Here is a 17,326-nt window from a genome sequence, read left to right as displayed (position 1 = left end):
CAGACTCTCTGGAGAGTGCTATAAAGAGATAGTAGCCACCAGCCCTGACATGCTGACCTCCCTGGCCTTTATTCAGCACACATTAAATGACAAAAACTCTGGATCAACACCACTAGAGGTTAAAGATTAAAGGATAGGTTCTGAGCCCTAAAGCAAACACCATTACTAATATCCCTGGTCGACCTCTCCCTGAGAAAGCCATCCAGAATGATCAAGGGTTAATTTTAGAAACACATGAATAAACAAGTTAGTTAGGTAAACTCCCCACATTCCTTTGTATTTGTGCCCTAATCTCTCTGGCTCCTGCAAAGAGACTCTGGCTGTCCTCAGCCAGATTTACTGGAGCTTATGCAAACCCCCCAGGCCTTCCAAGAGGGTTTCTAACTATATTCGGTAACTTTCTCTAATATTTTTCTTTAAATATTTTTGCCACCACCCTGACTGAACTCCCATAACTGCTCAGTCATGTATTTATCTTTTGGTTTCCATTGAGTTCAGTGTATGAGAGCTTCTGCAGGTGACTGTGAGAATAAGAGGCCCAGAGTGTTCACTCCCCAGGCTCCTTCGCTGCTGGGTTCGTAGGCTTGGCTGTGTCCAGCGGTATGCTGCAGTCTGCTTATACCAGCTTTTGACAGCCACAGGTATAGACCTATTTCCAACTCCCTATTTAGTGACTTCACATTCAGAGCTTGAAATCAATTGTGGCGAAAACATTTAGACCAGAGAAACTGCCAATGCTACAGTCAGTGTTTTTTCTTTTTTAATTTTTTCTCCGGAGAGCCAATTGTTGAAACTTTGCCACCACACCACTTGTTCTTACCTTCTTCCAAAGGCCTCAGCTTCAGTTAGGGAGACACGCTCTCTGTGGCTTTCTCTCAATTCTGATAACCACTGCCCCTGCTTGACTCTTCAGGCCTAGGGTGATAAGGAAGTCCTGTAGTTACTGACCTTGAAGAATGGAGCCATTGTTAGCTGGTTTTTCTAAGTCTTCCACACACTTTGTAAATCATCCCTTTGATGAACTGTACTTGGTGTCCTCATTTTGAGTGACTCCTCTATTTCCTTCCTGGACTCAAGTTGATATCTTTAGTTTAGGAAACAGTACCCCTAGGTTTCCTAGAGTGGTTAAAAAACAAAACAAAACAAAACAAACAAACAAACAAAAAAACTCCCAGTTAAACAGACTGTAGGCTCAAGGTCCAGTCCCCCAAATTCCAATAAGAAAACAGGGCTCCATTTTTTTCCCATGGGCCATTGTCCTTTGGGCTGTTGATCTCAAAGAGCTACCCTGGTGGAGTGCTATGGCAAACCAATGATGGAGGCTGGGTTTGGGCATTGTTCAGGAATCCTGGCCATTGCTCCATCTTAATTCCGTCAGAGGATTGTTCTTGTCCCTGACAACTTAAAGCCTTCAAGTTTGACCTTCCCAGCCCTCAACCTTAGCTCATGTGAGGTTGTAGTCAGCCTTAGTTCTCAAGTTGAACAGGGAGTCTGTTTCACATTACATGCTGTTTTCTTCTTCCTATCAAATTTCTTATCTCTGTAAGCTAATAATTTACTATTGTGTTGGGGGTAATCCATATGGCAGCAAACCATGTCACAGCTGACTGTTATATACAAATCAGGGATAGTAAAAGTTAATTAGATATGTCTGTAAACACTGTATATTTGGAATGGATGTATTAACTCTTTTTCAGTTAGTATCAGTCTGCTTATGATAACCCAAACACTGCTTATAGCCAGTTGGGCAGAAATTATGTCCATGGATGCTCATAGACATCACTGTGAACAACAGACATTTATGAAATGCCTGTTCATCAAACACATGATTCCACATGCTATCAGAAATTCAGACACGAAGAAGATTCAATTGTGCAATGAGGTCACAGATAAGTACAAGAGATGACCTTGGACAGAACTCATCACAAGGTGGGCGAGGAGATATCGTAATAACAGTTGCAAAGAGTGAGTCGAGGTAGTATATGTATTTTATTTATATACTCTGTGTAATCCCACAAATGATTTGGGAAGGCTTACAAAATGCATAAAATAGTAAAAAAAAAATAATAATAAAATAAATAAAAATAAAATAAAATAAAAAAGCTCACAATGGAATGAGGCAGAATAGAGGAAAAACACCTAGAGGAAAATAAAGGCTGGGGCAAATGTAGCAGACCAAAATGCAGACAAACATCCTCTGAATATGTGCTAATGGTGACCCACACATTGAGTGCTAAGCTCCCAGCAGGCAAAGCAGAAGATACAATTATTAACATTGAAGTGCTTACCATTCTGAGGAAGAAGAGGTAAAGATTACAAGTAAAACACATTTTATGAGTAAGATTGCATTTTCATAGGCTTAAAAAGGAAAAGCATTTTCCAACGTGTGATTCCTTGGTACACTGGCATCACAGTCCCCTGGCGGTACTTGTACAAAAGGCAGATTCATAAGCCCATGCCAGACCTAGTGATTCAGACAGAGGTGGGTTTGGATTTTTGGCTGGAAGTGGAGAGGCGGCTGAGTTTTGGTAAGTAGAATTGGGCAAGATTTCCACAGTAGGCAGTTAAGAGCTCCTGAGGCAGACAACAGCAAGGGCCATGTAAAGCATGAAAGAAGAAGGCAAATTTGGGGAAGAAAGCATTGTTGCCGACGGACTAGGAAGTTGCAGGGACACAAAGCTAGAAAGGAAGGTTGAGGACACAGCATGGAGAGCCACAGAGACTCTGCCGGAGGTCATGTTTTGCCTTTTCTAAAGGTAGGAGACTCCTCCAGGACAGAGGAGGAGACCTGGCATTTAGAAAGTCAGTCTGGTCATAACAGAAAATGCGGCCCAGGAGACCAAGGGCATACAGACAGTTGTTGCTATAGTGCATGGCATGTTGTGAGCTTCACGGCAGAGGTCGTAACTGTGTGAACTGAACCTGTGTGAGTTGAAAGGGTGAGCTGCATGGCCGCCAAGGGCAGCCCTTATGACTGGGTTCAGATTGAACATGGGAGATGGGAGGTATCTTGTAGAGAGGAATGGTGAATGGAAGCTGATTCTGAGATTTGGGCATGAAAGGGGCTTGGCGTTATCGATAGTCCAGGGTAGTTGGGAGAAGAAAAGCTTCTACTGGGGAGTGGAAGGAGTTCAGGATGAGTCATAAGAACAATCACAGGATCTTAGCACTAACCGTATCTTATACCTATAAAGTATGTGCTGTATGGCAGGTGCTGTGCTGATTTCTTTGTCTGGAATATCTTATTGAATTATTGCAACAGCATGATGAGGTGTTTTACTACTTTTGTTTTACATATGAGTATACAGTGTTTTAAAGAAGGTATTTATCTAAAGTCACACCACCCAGGTGTTGTAGAGCCAGGGTTTGAACCTGGGCAGTCCTATCATAAAGTCTGGGTTTGTGACCAGTATGCAAGACCACTGTGTGTTGTTGGTGGAGGAATGGGTCTTTCATGTGGCCAGGCCCCCTAGTAAATTGAAAATGACAGCAATAATAATAGCTAACCTTTGTCAACAAGTTCAATTGTGAACAAAGCTCTTTATGTACACTTTTAATTTTTAGTTCACACAATAACAATGCTTTGCAACTATGTGTAGTTATTTTACTCCCACTTGATGAATGAGAAAACAACAGAGAAGTTGACTGGCCCCAAGTCTCATAAATACAAAATGGTAGAACTAGGAGTTGTACACATGTATCTTGATTTCACAAGCTGCCCTCTTAGCCATCAGGCTATAACAAAGCTCAAGACAGAAGTTAAGAATGGAGGATGAAGCAAGAGGGTCACCGTTATGAGTTGAAACTAAGCAGTGAGAGAATGTGTAACCTAGAACACATATTTGACCATGGCAAAAGGCTGAAGAAGGGGAGCCCTTGGCAGTGTCTAGGATGTGGGATTCTCTTACTAGCTGAGTTTGGGAAAATGCCTTTACCACACTGAGCCTCGGTTTCCTCATGTTATAAATGCAGGACAGTATTTCCTAACTCGTAGCTTTGTCCACATTAAATAAAATAGCATATGTATTATGTGTAATATTATACATAATATCATATGTATAATGACAGTTTATTGCCTGCCAAATAATAACTCTTCTGTAAATGTTAGCTTCTTATATTATTGCAACCAGTTTGCAAAACTGCTTCCTGGTCATGAGAAAATGACCCTTGAATGGAGATAATAACTCTAATTGAGATAAGGCAGAATAAAGGAAAATTATATGCGTGTATGTGGGGTGGGTGTGTGTGTGTGTGTGTGTGTGTGTGTGTGTCATTTTGAAGGGAGAGGCAGGAAGTCAACAGCCAATTATGAAATAAATGTTTAGAAAAGGCAGCGACTTTATTCTGGAATATCTTGCAAATAAGATTCATTGAAGCTTTGTGAAGTCATAGCCCATCTCAGTTGAGCCACAGCTTATCCAGGCTGATGATTTCTCTCCCAGTTCCCAAGGAATTGCAGAGTTAAAAACTGGAGTTTGCATTGAATTTTCATTACCCAGGCAAATGAGTGTTGAGAAGCTAGCTGGGAAGCTTACTTTGCCGATCTCCCTTCCTAGTGACAAGAGGCTGGGGCTGTATTGCTTTCCTTGGTTTGAAGCTAGGTTCATGATTATGCAAAACAAAGTTAGGAAAGGAAGTTATTTATAGTACTTGGATTCAGCAAAATGTTAACTTTTAAATGCTTTTTTTAAATAACAAATTTTACACCCTGGAGACCTAAAGATAAATTCCATCTGTATATCTCTTTATGAATTATGCTTAACCAGGAAGACATTTCCAAAGAGATCTTTGGATAAGAGATTTCCATCCCAGGAAGATGAGGATATTCTTGCAAAGAAACAAAAACCAAAAAAGGTGGTGATTGGGAAAGAGCTTTCATTCCTCAAAGATGCGTTGATACTTTCTATGTAGCAGACACTATTTCTGGAGCAGGGGATTGAGAATGAATTAAGATTAGTCTCCCTCTTAATCATACACAGATTACTATGGATGCTATGCAAGAAAATATCCAAGGGCTTTTAGCCACAGGCCGGATTGGTGTCAGTGAATACCGTGAATGGTGTCAGATGCAACAGCGATTACCTGATTCAAACAGTTTCTAAATGCCAGCCCAGCACTCCCAAGTCCAGGGGTTTTTTTTGTTTGTTTGTTTTTGTTTTGTTTTGTTTTTTTGGGGGGTGGGGTTCTTTTTTTTTAGAAGCTGAAAACCCGTAATACAAATATGAAATTGCCTGAATTTTAAATGTTTGCAATTTTTTCAAAACATTTTCAAAAATACTATGAGGACTAAATAAGACACATCAGAGACACATCAGCAGATAACACCTGGCTCACAGGCTTCAAGGCTGTAACACCCCTTCCAAAATTGTAGTAGGCCCAGTTAAATACCAAGATAGACAAGACACAAGCTGATGTGGTTACAGATGAAAAGGGCTCCATCCTGCCTGTGAATGAGGAGGAGGCCAAGTCCTACCACAGGTGTGCAGAATTGACTTGGGTTGACCTCTGAGTAGAGGTGGTGGCATGATCTGGTATTTAGCAAGTAACTCCCCCTTGAATTGTGGGTGACGTGAGAAAAGGAGAACTAGGGGTACCATCTTCCAGGTAGATGTGAGAAGCTGGCAGGAAAAATAAAGATTCCTGTGTTTAAAAAGTATGTATTTTTTTTTTCTTAAAGCAAAGGATAAAAGGGTCCATGGGTAGGACATAAAATGCCAGTGTCTTAAAGTGTAAATGGTTAAATACAATGGATTTCAAGACAGAAATGAAGAAGCTGCTTTCTTAGGAATCTGAGACACCTGGAGAAGTGACTACTTCCCCAAACAGCAGCTTCCCCCTCTGCACACGTGGCAATGGTGCCTGCCCTGAGAGGAAGCCGAGGGTTAGAGATGACCGTGCTCGGACTTACTCCCTTTGCTAGCCAAGTGGGATTTCACTGTGGGCTCACTGCTCCCTGCTTCCCACCGCAGGTGCTACAGAATACTTCACTCTTGCCCCAAATGGGATTCCAGATCAAATCCAAGTGAGAGTCTCACAAGTCCTGCGTAAGGAAATTAGTTTAGCTTTTTTTTTTTTTTTTTTCAAATTGGCTTTTCCCAAATCGGCTATGTAAGTTCCTTCAATTTTCTTTTTGTGAAATACTCGTAGATATCCTGTTCACATGGAACTCTGTGGAACATGCATGGAAATTCTGCTTTAAGCATAAATGGCACTGATTTTTGGACAAGATAGTGTTACTCTACTTTGGGAAACAGACCAGCTTAGTATTTCATTTGGACAGGATTTGACTCCTGAAATCCATTCGACTTTGTTTCTTTTGCAGGTGGAAGATGCGCTGAGTGAAGTGGATTTTCAGCTCAAAGTGGATCTGCACTTCACAGACAGTGAACAGCAGTGAGTGTCGCGGAAGTTATTGAATTGTATGAGCACCATGCTCTCCTCTGCCTCTCCCCACTCCTGGGATAGCCTCATAGCCATGAACCTCAGAAATTCTCTCAGACAAGCGTCTTCTGATAAGCTGCAATGTCCCTTACTCAGGGGTGCAGGCTAAGAAAGTCGGTGTGGTCATTTCAAACCACATGCATTTTAGGCAGGCAGCTCAAATGCATACAGAGGAGTCTAATATGCACAGAAATCTCATAACTCGTTGGCTTTATTAACTGGCACCTTCTCATGACTGACACCGTCACACATCTTACAATGTGATATTAATTGGGGGTTTTAGATTAACGACTATATGAGTCTACAAATGGCAAATCAAAGGAGATTCTTCCAGGATTCTGCATCTTTGTGCTACATATCTGTTATTATGTTTCAGCTCTGAAACCTGAAACTCCACTTATGTAAAACTTGCTCATTAAATAAGCAGGAGGCGACTTTCTTCTTTCCCATAACTGCTTCCTTTCAGCTTCTTCTGTGCCCTTTTCTTCCTACCCTGGCTGAACTGTCAGGACACTAAGCTGGGATATTTCAGGGAATAAGTAAATCATCCTTTTTTAGGTAAGAAAAGTGCAGTGAAGTGTGACTTCAGAACTCTAAACCTCACCCATTGTATAACTTCTTTCTGTGGCTTCCTTTCTCTACTTCCCCTCCAGATCCAGACTTTCCTAGGAGAGGAAACTCCCAGTGTAGGAAAGCGGCATGATGGGGACCTTCATATCCCCCCTTTCCTCCTCACTGCAGTTTGCAGGCTTTGCAGGGTCAGACACAGTAAGGAGGGAGACAGTGAAGGAAAGAGGAGGGATTCATTTGTAAGTAGGATCATCATATGGTAAACCCTGAATTGCCCTTAGGATGTTGTTGTGAATTCCTTAGAGATAGGCTCCTTAGGTATTGCTGACCAGGCTCGCATCCAGCTCCATCCCTGAAGTTATCTGATACAGTGATGCCTCACAAGAGGCCAGGTGACTCATTCCTTGCAGAAAGCTTTTGGGGTGGACACTTTCCCAAAGCACACACATCTGGCCCATGGGAAATGGACACAGACGCTTTAACTGTGTCCCATTCCACATGTGTGGGAGCCTCCTCTGTAAAGTCTGCTTACTCCTTTTTAGACCAATCCCACCACCCTCAGCTTCTCTCCTGATGGCCTTTGCAGAATGAGTTGAGCCCCAGAAACAGCATTCACACTGTTCTAGGGAACACAGGGCAGTCTCCCTTGAAGACCTCCTCCCTTGGCTTAGGCAAAGGGAGGAAAACTCCTTCTCCCTCGATTCTGTTAGCAGAATCTCAGCACATACTGACCACTATTAGCATATTAAAGTCAATTCTCACTCTGGTCTCTGTAACCCAGGCATCCCCAAACTTCTTACACAGGGGGCCAGTTCACTGTCCCTCAGACCGTTGGAGGGCCGCCACATACCGGGCTCCTCTCACTGACCACCAATGAAAGAGGTGCCCCTTCCTGAAGTGCGGCGGGGGGGCCGGATAAATGGCCTCAGGGGGCCGCAGTTTGGGGACGCCTGCTGTAACCTCTCCAGCAAATGTTTTCACTTTTCCTTTGGAGAATGGGGAACGGGGAAGCTGATGAGCCAATGCTGGCAGAACTGTTCCCCCTATCCCTTCAAAGTTTAGACCTGGCCAGGGGTTGTGGCTCATGCTTGTCATTCTAGCACTTTGGCAGGCTGAGGTGGAAAGATTGCTTGAGCCCAAGAGTTCAAGGTTACAGTGCATCATAATTGCACCACTGCACTCCAGCCCGGATGACAGAGTAAGACCCTTTCTCAAAAAAAAAAAAAAGGTCAGATTTCATCTCAGAACTTCTTCCCCTTCCTGAAGGACTGTCCTATCTCTGAAATATGTCTAAACCATTATGAGACTGTTCATAACACGAGGAGTTGAGTCTGAGCAGATTTGAACTAAAGGTGGATGGATGTCTACTGAAGTGTCAGGGAATTAATCATGTCTGGGCATTGAGAACGGGCATCCGTGGATGTGTAGCCTGTCTTGCCTGGTCCCTGGGCTGGCAGGGGTATCTGCCCATGATCCTGCCACAGTCTGGGTTCAACTTCACAGATGCCGCCCTTTTGCCTCTATCTGGACCACAGCCCTGTGGCCGCCTGCTTTTCTTACCACATCTGCTTTCTCCTTAGCAGTGTAGTGCAGAGACTTGAGGAATCCTACCTGCTTCACCCCGTTGCCAGGACTTGTTCCAGCACCATACTAAACTCAGAAGCCCTAGGAGTGGCTGGCCTTCGTCCTAAGCTATAAACTCAGAAGTAAAGCCCTGCCTTTATTGTGCTCCTATTTTTGCCTGACCGTCTGCGGTTTCTGTCATTAATGCTTCCAGTAACCCAGCCCTACTCTATCACTATGTTCTACTTTATTCTGAGACATTCATTCATAGCTCTATGGTAGACATTTCCACTTCATCACAGAACCCTGCTGCTAACTCCAAGCTCAGCCCAGAAATCAGCCTCCAACCTGCCCTCCACGTGATAAGCCATAGCATCCACAGTAAATGAGTCCTTCTGTTCAGCAAAACCGTAGTTAATGGAGAGCCTGTATACAGGAGATTGGTTCAATCAAAGTGTATAACCCTCAGCAACCTAGACTCTGTACTCATCAACTCTAAAACATTGGGGAAGTCCCCACACTTGCATAAATCTCAGTAGCTTCACTTATAAGATCGATATCACTGTAGAACATGTAGCTCATAGTTCTGTTTGATGATTAAGAGAGACAATATGTATAACAGGCCAAGTGCAGAACCTGCTGAATAAATGTCTTCTTCCTCTTCATGGCTTCCTAGGTGGAAGTGAGGCCAGGTTTCAACGTGTTCCTTCTGCTCCCAAGCACTTAATAATCAGAGCAAGAGTTTTCATGAAATATGATTAGCTACAAGGAACAGGAAGCCAGAGGCTGGGGAAGATTAAAAATGCTACATTTTTTAATTTTCATAAATTGAGTTTAAGGATGACAGGGCATCCGTGGCATATCCTGGCGTGGACATTAGGCTCTGAAACGTGACCATGTCATCTGCCTTCTTTAGCATCATGTAGCCTGGGTGAGAACAAAATGGAGAAGCAGAGCATCTCGTGTCAGGGACAGAAGAGCTTGTGAAATTTTTCTTGTCTAGCAGCTCTCAGTGCAGGCGGGAGGATTCTGACCCTTGGAGACATGTGGCCACGCCCAGAGATGTGTTTGGTTGTCACAGCTGGGTAGGATGGATTGAGGGGAGATGTGAGCATGATAAAGGTGGGGCTCCGCTTCTGAGTTTATAGATCAGGAAGAAGGCCAACCTCTCCTAGGACCTCAGAACAAGTCCCAGGAGTGGTGTGAAGCAGACAGGATTGTCACTCTTCGATATTGTCATCTAGTGAGTCAAGGCCAGAGATGCTGCTGCACATTGTATAGTGTATAGTCAGCCCCACCCCTCCCACCACAAGAAAGCACTATGGAGTCCCCAAAGTCAATGTTGTAAGCTGGCTGAGGAAACCTTGCTTTATTCTAACCTCATATTTGTACTTGTTATTCTGCAAAGACCCATAAGAACCTGTTTGCACAGGGCTGGGGAGCTCACTCCTTCATGTCATAGCCCATTCTGCCCTGAACACTTCTGCTGATTGGGAAATTCTTCTTCAGGGAACAATTCATCCATGTGTATCTGTCCTCAGTTGACTTCAGTTTTATTTCTTGTGGCCACTCAGACAAATCCCAAGTCTGGATGTCAGCTCAGCTAAGAAAACTTCTTGGCCGGGCATGGTGGCTCACACCTGTAATCCCAGCATTTTCGTAGGCCAAGGCAGGAGGATCACTTGAGGTCAGGAGTTCGAGACCAGCCTGACCAACATGGTGAAACCACGTATCTACTAAAAAATACAAAAAATTAGCTGGGCATGGTAGCACACACTTGTAATCCCAGCTACTTGGGAGGCTGAGGTGGGAGGATTGCTTGAACCCAGGAGGTAGAGGTTGCAGTGAGCTGAGATTGTGCCACTGCACTCCAGTCTGGCAGCCTGGGTAACAGAGTGAGACTCTATCTCAAAAAAATAAAAAAGATATTTTGTTTATGTCATCTCCAGGTTAAATACCAGGGCTCTTTCTGTGTGGGTTTTTTGTTTGTTTGTTTAATTTTTTTGTCTGCTTTAGTTTCCTTGTAAGAACTCAGACATTCTCCTGTCAATTAAATGAAGTTTATCACCATTGCTTCAGGGGTTGGAGACCTCCCTGCATCACCACCAGGAACTAAGTTTTATCTCCATTTTGGAGATACCTATTTCAGAGCACAGGATAACTACCACCTCTTCATTCTTAACTGTTTACTCTTACTAATGTGGCTTAAGTTCTTGTTAACATTTTTGACATCTTTGCCGCACTGATGTGTATTTAACCTCCTGTTGTTCAAGCCCTAGGGATCTGTCTGTGATTCATAGGTACCTGTGTCTGACTGGATTCAAAGCAATATTGAGCAATAACTCAGAAACAGCTCTGAATCAGGAAGACCTTTTCCAAGATGACATTTTTGCCTTGTGGCTTTAATTAACTCGTGTTGGCTTTACTTCCTTTTCTACAGACAGACTAATGCCAGCAAATATTTCCTATGATTGGGAAAAACACCGAGTTCAGTTCATAATAAGCTCCCAATAAATTGTAGTCAGAATTAAAATGAATATAAATATTAACACCTTGCTGAGATTCATGGAGTGGACCCTTCACCCTCTCCCCATCAGATTTCTTTCTGGTACAAAGGGACCATTATTTATATTCAATCTATGGAGTCGCCCTGAGCTCCAGTGATTTAGCTGGCTCTTTCACTTGGACTTCATTTGCACACAACCAACAAGGGTCTGAAGGAAGCAAAGCCCATGGTGCTGCGTCCGGAGAGGCTACTCCCTTCATCCCACCCTTTCCATGCTTAATTTCCTTGTCTATGGATGGAGGACAAGCATTTTCTCACTGCTGTGCTCATAAAAGATGCCCCTTCCAGGTTTCCCTTGTGATCTGCTTCAGAGAAATTTGCACAGCCCAAATGACCGGTTCTCAGGGTTTGAGATTAGTGCTGGGTCCTCCTGGGAGCTAACATGGCTCCAGGTTTTATTTAGGTAACAAGCAATCTTCTTTTTATCACCAAAGATGCTGTTGGGCCTTGTCTGCCAGTTGGTTTCATCTCTTAGACTCAGATATATGTCAGTTACAAAATCCTGGAGCAGACGTTGGGGAATCCTTGACGAAACTAGTCAGACTATTTAACCATTGTGCTTTGGGGGGTCATTCATTCTTTTGTTTGTTCAGTCGGTCTGTTCATTTTAATACATATTTATATTCTCAATATGTGCCAGATGCTAGGCTAGGTATTGGGAATGTAAAGATGCCTTAGTCATAGTCCCTGGCCGTAAGAGGTAGGAATCTATCAGAAAACACAGGCTCACACGGTCAGTGCAGCATTATGAGGAGAGCACTGGACATCTGGACATCTGTGGGGAAAATGAAAAAGGAAGTAGGAAAAGCAGGCTTTAGTGTTGAAGAGAGTGTCGAAAACCTAGTCTGGGTTTCTTATTCATCACTGACAGGGGAGCTTGATGTCCGTGGCAGTGCAGCATGTCACCAGATCTGTTGTGTAGCAGCTGTGTGATATCTAGTGATCCTCTGAGCCCTGGTTTCCTCATCTGCTAATGATGGAAAAAATGATTTCTACCAGAGAGAGCATTTGCAGGATTGAATAAGACGATGTATGCATGGTGCTTGAGTCATGGAGAGGCTTAATACAAACCTGCGTGGATGACAGCAGGGGCAACCCACCATTTCTCACATGCGCTCACGTGCTTGCCTTCTAGGTTGAGGGATGTGGCCGGGGCACCGATGGTCAGCAGCCGCACACTTGGCCTGCACTTCCACCCCCGGAATGGTCTGCACCACCAGGTCCCCGTCATGTTCGACTACTTCCACCTGTCTGTGATCTCAGTGACCATCCATGCTTCCCTGGTGGCTCTGCAGCAGCCCTTGATCAGGTACGAAGTTTGGAGACAGCCCTGATACGTGGGAGCTTCCTTCCATCTCAGGTGTGGCGGAGGGGCAGGGAGTTTTCCAGGAGAGATCAGCACAGGCAGGGGAGTTTCTCTAAGACTGTAGGTTTAAACTTTGAGCCTCACTGAGGAGCATGGGAGAGAGGAAGGAGGGGGTCCCATGGGGAGTCTGGTGTGGAATCCGGAAGTCGAAAACCTGCAAACTATGGCTGATACCAGGAAGACTTGGAGTCTGGCTTCACATTTTTCTAACTGTGCCTTCTTTGAGAAATCACCGAATATTCTTGAGCCACATAATCATCTCTATAACAGGAACACTAATGCATATCCCGTCTACATAAGACTTCAGTGAATCTCAAATGAAGATGGTGCCAGGCACATGGTAGGGGCTTTAGTTTTCTTTTTCTCCCCCAGGTGGTTATTTGTCCAAATGCAGACAGTCCATGCATATGGGTTTTTTGTTTGTTTGTTTGCTTGTTTTTGAGACAGATTCTTGCCCGTTTTGCCCAGGCAAATGCAATGGTGCAGTCTTGGCTCACTGCAACCTCCAGTTCCTGGGCTCAAACAGTTTTGCCTCAGCCTCCCGAGTAGCTGCGATTAGAGGCGCATGCCACCATGGCCAGCTAATTTTTGTATTTTTTTAATACAGACAGATTTTTATCATGTTGGCCAGGCTGGTCTTAAACTCCTGACCTCAGGCGATCCACCCTCCTTGGCCTCTCAAAGTGGTGGAATTACAGGCGTGAGCCACCATGCCCAGCCCATTCATATGGTTTGATTCTTTCCTTCAGTGAATTTTTCCAGAATGTGTTCAAGATCCTGCAGAGCACTGAGGTTATATGAATGGTCTAAGTGGAGGCATAGAACTGACAGCAGCTAGCACTTTATACTGTGCTCACCTGTCTTTCTACTGACTCCCAGCATGGCCAGATAGGTGCAGCATATCATTTCAAAACATTACACCCGGGCAAAAGTTGCATGTGTACAATGTTTATGCATAGAATGTTGTAGCATGGAGTTTCTGATAGGGATCTTTCCTAATTTCCCTTTTATGAATGGCTTCTCAGTGCTGAGAGTTTTAGTACATATGCAGGAGACTTGAATTTTCACTACATTTGCTGTTTCCGTCCTGAAGCCCTTGTTCTGTGCTGGGGTCAGAGAGTAGGAAATGAGTTACCCAATGTGAGCCATGCAACATGACCAGGAACTGCTACCCCTAGAGGTGGGATCCAGTGACCACACCCATCTGCTAGGTTCCTATCCTGGCTCCATTATTCTTTTATTCAATGGGTATTTACTGGGGGCCTGCTGTGCTCTAGGAAAAGTGTAACGGAATATGCAGTACATCCTACTGTGGGATATAAAGATACTTTGGAATAGATGTTTTCCTCAATAGGTTCACAGTCCAAAGAAATGGACCATTTGCATATATGAAATTGTAATATGGTAAATGCTGTTGTGGTAGAGTTTGGTAGAAAACGTTACAAGATTCACAGTCATAGGAACAAAGGACAGCAGACCTGATCTTGGGAAGTGACAGGAGACATAGAATCCAGAAAGCAGCAAAGAATACTATCATCATGAGAAGAATATTCCCAAAGTATATTCCCTAGCTTCTAACATACTGCAAGGCTTAGCAAATCACATCCTCAAGGCAGAATTAAGGGATAATCTGTCTGCCCTCCACGAGGTAAGGCTAGCAAGGTCAGGTTCTGGGATTATCAGGCTGTCACTGCCAAAGATGAGGCAACAGATGGTGATAGACAGCCTGGGGTAGGAAAGGCAGAGCTTCCTCAAGGGGTTCTAGGGCCCTGGGATCAAATTGTTCTTCATCAGCTGGAGTTAAGACCATCTTACTGTCTAGTCCTACCACTTACCTTTTGGAGATCCTTGGATAAGTCACCTAATTTTTCTAGTGTCTGTTTCAACATATAAGTAAATGAATTAGTCTAATTTTCATTTTATTATTATTATTATTTTAGAAAGGGTCTTACTCTGTATGTTACCCAGGCTGGAGTACAGTGACATAAATTCAACTTACTGCAACTTCTGCCACCTGGGCTCAAGTGATCTTCCTGCCTCAGCCCCCCAAGTAGCTGGGACTACAGGCAGATGCCACCATGCCTGGCTAATTTTTGTAATTTTGTAGAGATAGGGTTTCACCATGTTGCCCAATCTGGTCTCAAACTCCTCAGGTCAAGCAATTCAACTGCCTCAACCTCCCAAAGTGCTAGGATTACAGGTGTGAGCCACCACACTCGGCTGAAAATTTTAAAAAATGAGATGTAACACTAACATGTCAGGGATGATGAGGGTTTGCAATGGGATGAAGTATATAGTGCTGCACATGGTGAGAACACGCTTGCTTCAACGTGGGTGTCACTAAGCTTTAGCCACTTCTAGAGAGGCCATGTCTGGAAGGTCTGAGATAAATAGATCAAGTCTGGCATCAGTAGAGTCTCGGAGTCTGGCAGAAACACACACAGACAGTGAACTCTTATTCAGAGCAATACCTGTTACATGAGGGGTGTGGGAACCCAGTGTAGAGTAGGAATTAAAGGGACTTTTAGGATTAGACAGACCCATGTTGCAAATCTGAGCTCCTGGTCATTAACTCTGTTAGCTTGAACATGTGAGTTTCAGTTTCAGTACCTATCAGAAAGCTTTTAGAAGGATTAAATGAGACTGTACATATAAAACCCTTGGCCATTCATTCAGTTGATTAATATTTAGCACCTTCCATATTCCAAGCCCTCACCTAGGCCTTATATGTAGCAGTTAATAAGCATTTAATGGATGGTATGTAACCTTTAGCTTAGGAAAGAAGCCATTCTGCTTCAGGGACATGAGAGAAATCTTTCCAGAAGAAACAGCCTTTGTGGTACACTGAGAGGATAAGATCGTGGGAGTGAAAAGTGAATTTGGGATGGTAAATTAGAGTTACAGTTTAATACAGTAATTAATGCCACATTAAGGAATTGAGAATTTGTATATTGTATAAAAAAGAGGCACTGAAGGTTTTGAGCAGGAGAATTACCTGGTAAGATCTATGATTTGTAAAGACTCCAACAGCTGTGAGTTGGTTAGACTGGAAGTTACATCAGGTTGGAGGCTGGTTTGGTGATGCAAAGTGTTTATGCCAACTGAAAAGGCCGAGAGCAGGTGTATCAGTCTGGTCTCACTCTGCTGTGAAGAAATAACGGAGACTGGGTTATGTATAAAGGAATGAGATTTAACTGACTCACAGTTCCACAGGGGTGGGGAGGCCTCAGAAAATATTAAATCATGGTGGAGGGGGAAGCAAACATGTCCTTCTTTACATGGCAGCATCAAAGAGAAATGCTGAGCAAAAGGGGGAAAAGCCCCTTATAAAACTATCATATCTTTTAGGCACTCACTCATTATCACAAGAACAGCATGGAGGTAACTGCGCTCATGATTCAGTTACCTCTCACTGGGTCCCTCCCAATTCAAGACTAGCTTTGGTTGGAGACACAGCCAAACCATATCATTCCTTTCTGGCCCCGCCCAAATCTCATGTCCTCAAAATTCAAAATATGCTCATGCCTTTCCAACAGTCCCCCAAAGTCTTAATTCATTCCAGCATTAACCCAAAAGTCCAAATCCAAAGTCACGTCTGAGACAAGGCAAGTCCCTTCTTCCTATGAGCCTGCAAAATTGAAAGCAAGTTAGTTATTTCCCGGATACCATGGGGGTACAGGCATTTGGTAAATACATCTATTCCAAATGAGAGAAGATGGCCAAAACAAAGGGGTTACAAGTTCAGTAACTAAATCTTAAAACTCCAAAATAATCTCCTTTGATTCCATGTCTTACATCCAAGTCATACTGATACAAGAGGTGGGCACCCATGGCCTTGGGTAGCTCTGCCCCTTGACTTTGCAGGGTACAGCCTCTCTACCAGCTGCTTTCATGGGCTGGCTTTGAGTATGGCTTTTACAGGTGCACAGAGCAAACTATTGGTGGATCTACTATTCTGGGGTCTGGAATATGGTGGCCCTCTTCTCATAGCTCCATTAGGCCATAGCCCAATGGGGAGTCTGTGGGGGTTCCAGCCCTACATTTCCCTTCTGCACTGCTCTAGCAGAGATTCTCCATGAGGGCTCTGCTCCTACAACAAAATTCTGCCTGGACATCCAGGAGTTTCCATATATCCTCTGAAATCTAGGCAGAGATTCCCAAACTTCAATTCTTGACTTCTGTACACCTGCAGGCTCAACACTAAGTGGAAGATGCCAAGGCTTGAGGCTTGCACCCGCGTGCTCAGCTGTACATCGGTCCTTTTTAACCACAGCTGGAGCAGCTGGGACACAGGGCAACAAGTCTCTAGGCTGCATACAACAAGGGGGTCTTGGGCCGAGGCCCACAAACCCATTTTTTCCTTCTGCACCTCTGGGCCTATTATGGGAGAGGCTGCCATGAAGGTCTCTGACATGCCCTGGAGACATTTTCCTCATTTCCTTGGTGATTAGCATTGAGGCTTTCATCACTTATGCAAATTTCTGTAGCAGGCTTGAATTTCTTTCCAGAAAATGGGTTTTACTTTTCTATTGCATATCAGGCTGCAAGTTTTCCAGACTTTTATGTTCTGCTCCCTCTTGAACACTTTGCTGTTTGGAAATTTCCTCCACCAGATACCCTAAATCATTCCTCTCAAGTTCAGAATTCCACATATCTCTAGGGCAGGGGCAAAATGTTGCCAATCTCTTTGCTAAAGCATAGCAAGAATTACCTTTATTCCAGTTCCCAAGAAGTTTCTGATCTCCATCTGAAACACCTCAGCCTGGATTTCATTGTTCATATCACTATCAGCAATTTGGTTAAAGCCATTCAACATGTCT

The 17,326-nt window shown here is 43.8% G+C and overlaps 1 protein-coding gene across 4 annotated transcripts in view; it reads left to right on the top strand.

Moving 5' to 3' along the window:
- FAM135B (family with sequence similarity 135 member B) overlaps window positions 1-17,326 on the top strand; it is a 359,177-nt gene that overhangs the window by 223,374 nt on the left and 118,477 nt on the right. For all 4 annotated transcript variants that reach the window (XM_074387183.1, XM_003933681.4, XM_074387184.1 and 1 more), the window contains 2 exons: window positions 6,323-6,393; window positions 12,276-12,449. In XM_074387183.1, the coding sequence (XP_074243284.1) occupies window positions 6,323-6,393; window positions 12,276-12,449 (245 nt within the window). The remainder of the gene's footprint in view (window positions 1-6,322; window positions 6,394-12,275; window positions 12,450-17,326) is intronic.

The sequence above is a fragment of the Saimiri boliviensis genome, chromosome 15, assembly GCF_048565385.1.
Source record: "Saimiri boliviensis isolate mSaiBol1 chromosome 15, mSaiBol1.pri, whole genome shotgun sequence".
Taxonomy (NCBI): Eukaryota; Metazoa; Chordata; class Mammalia; order Primates; family Cebidae; genus Saimiri; species Saimiri boliviensis.
This window is presented reverse-complemented; position numbering and strand designations above follow the sequence as displayed.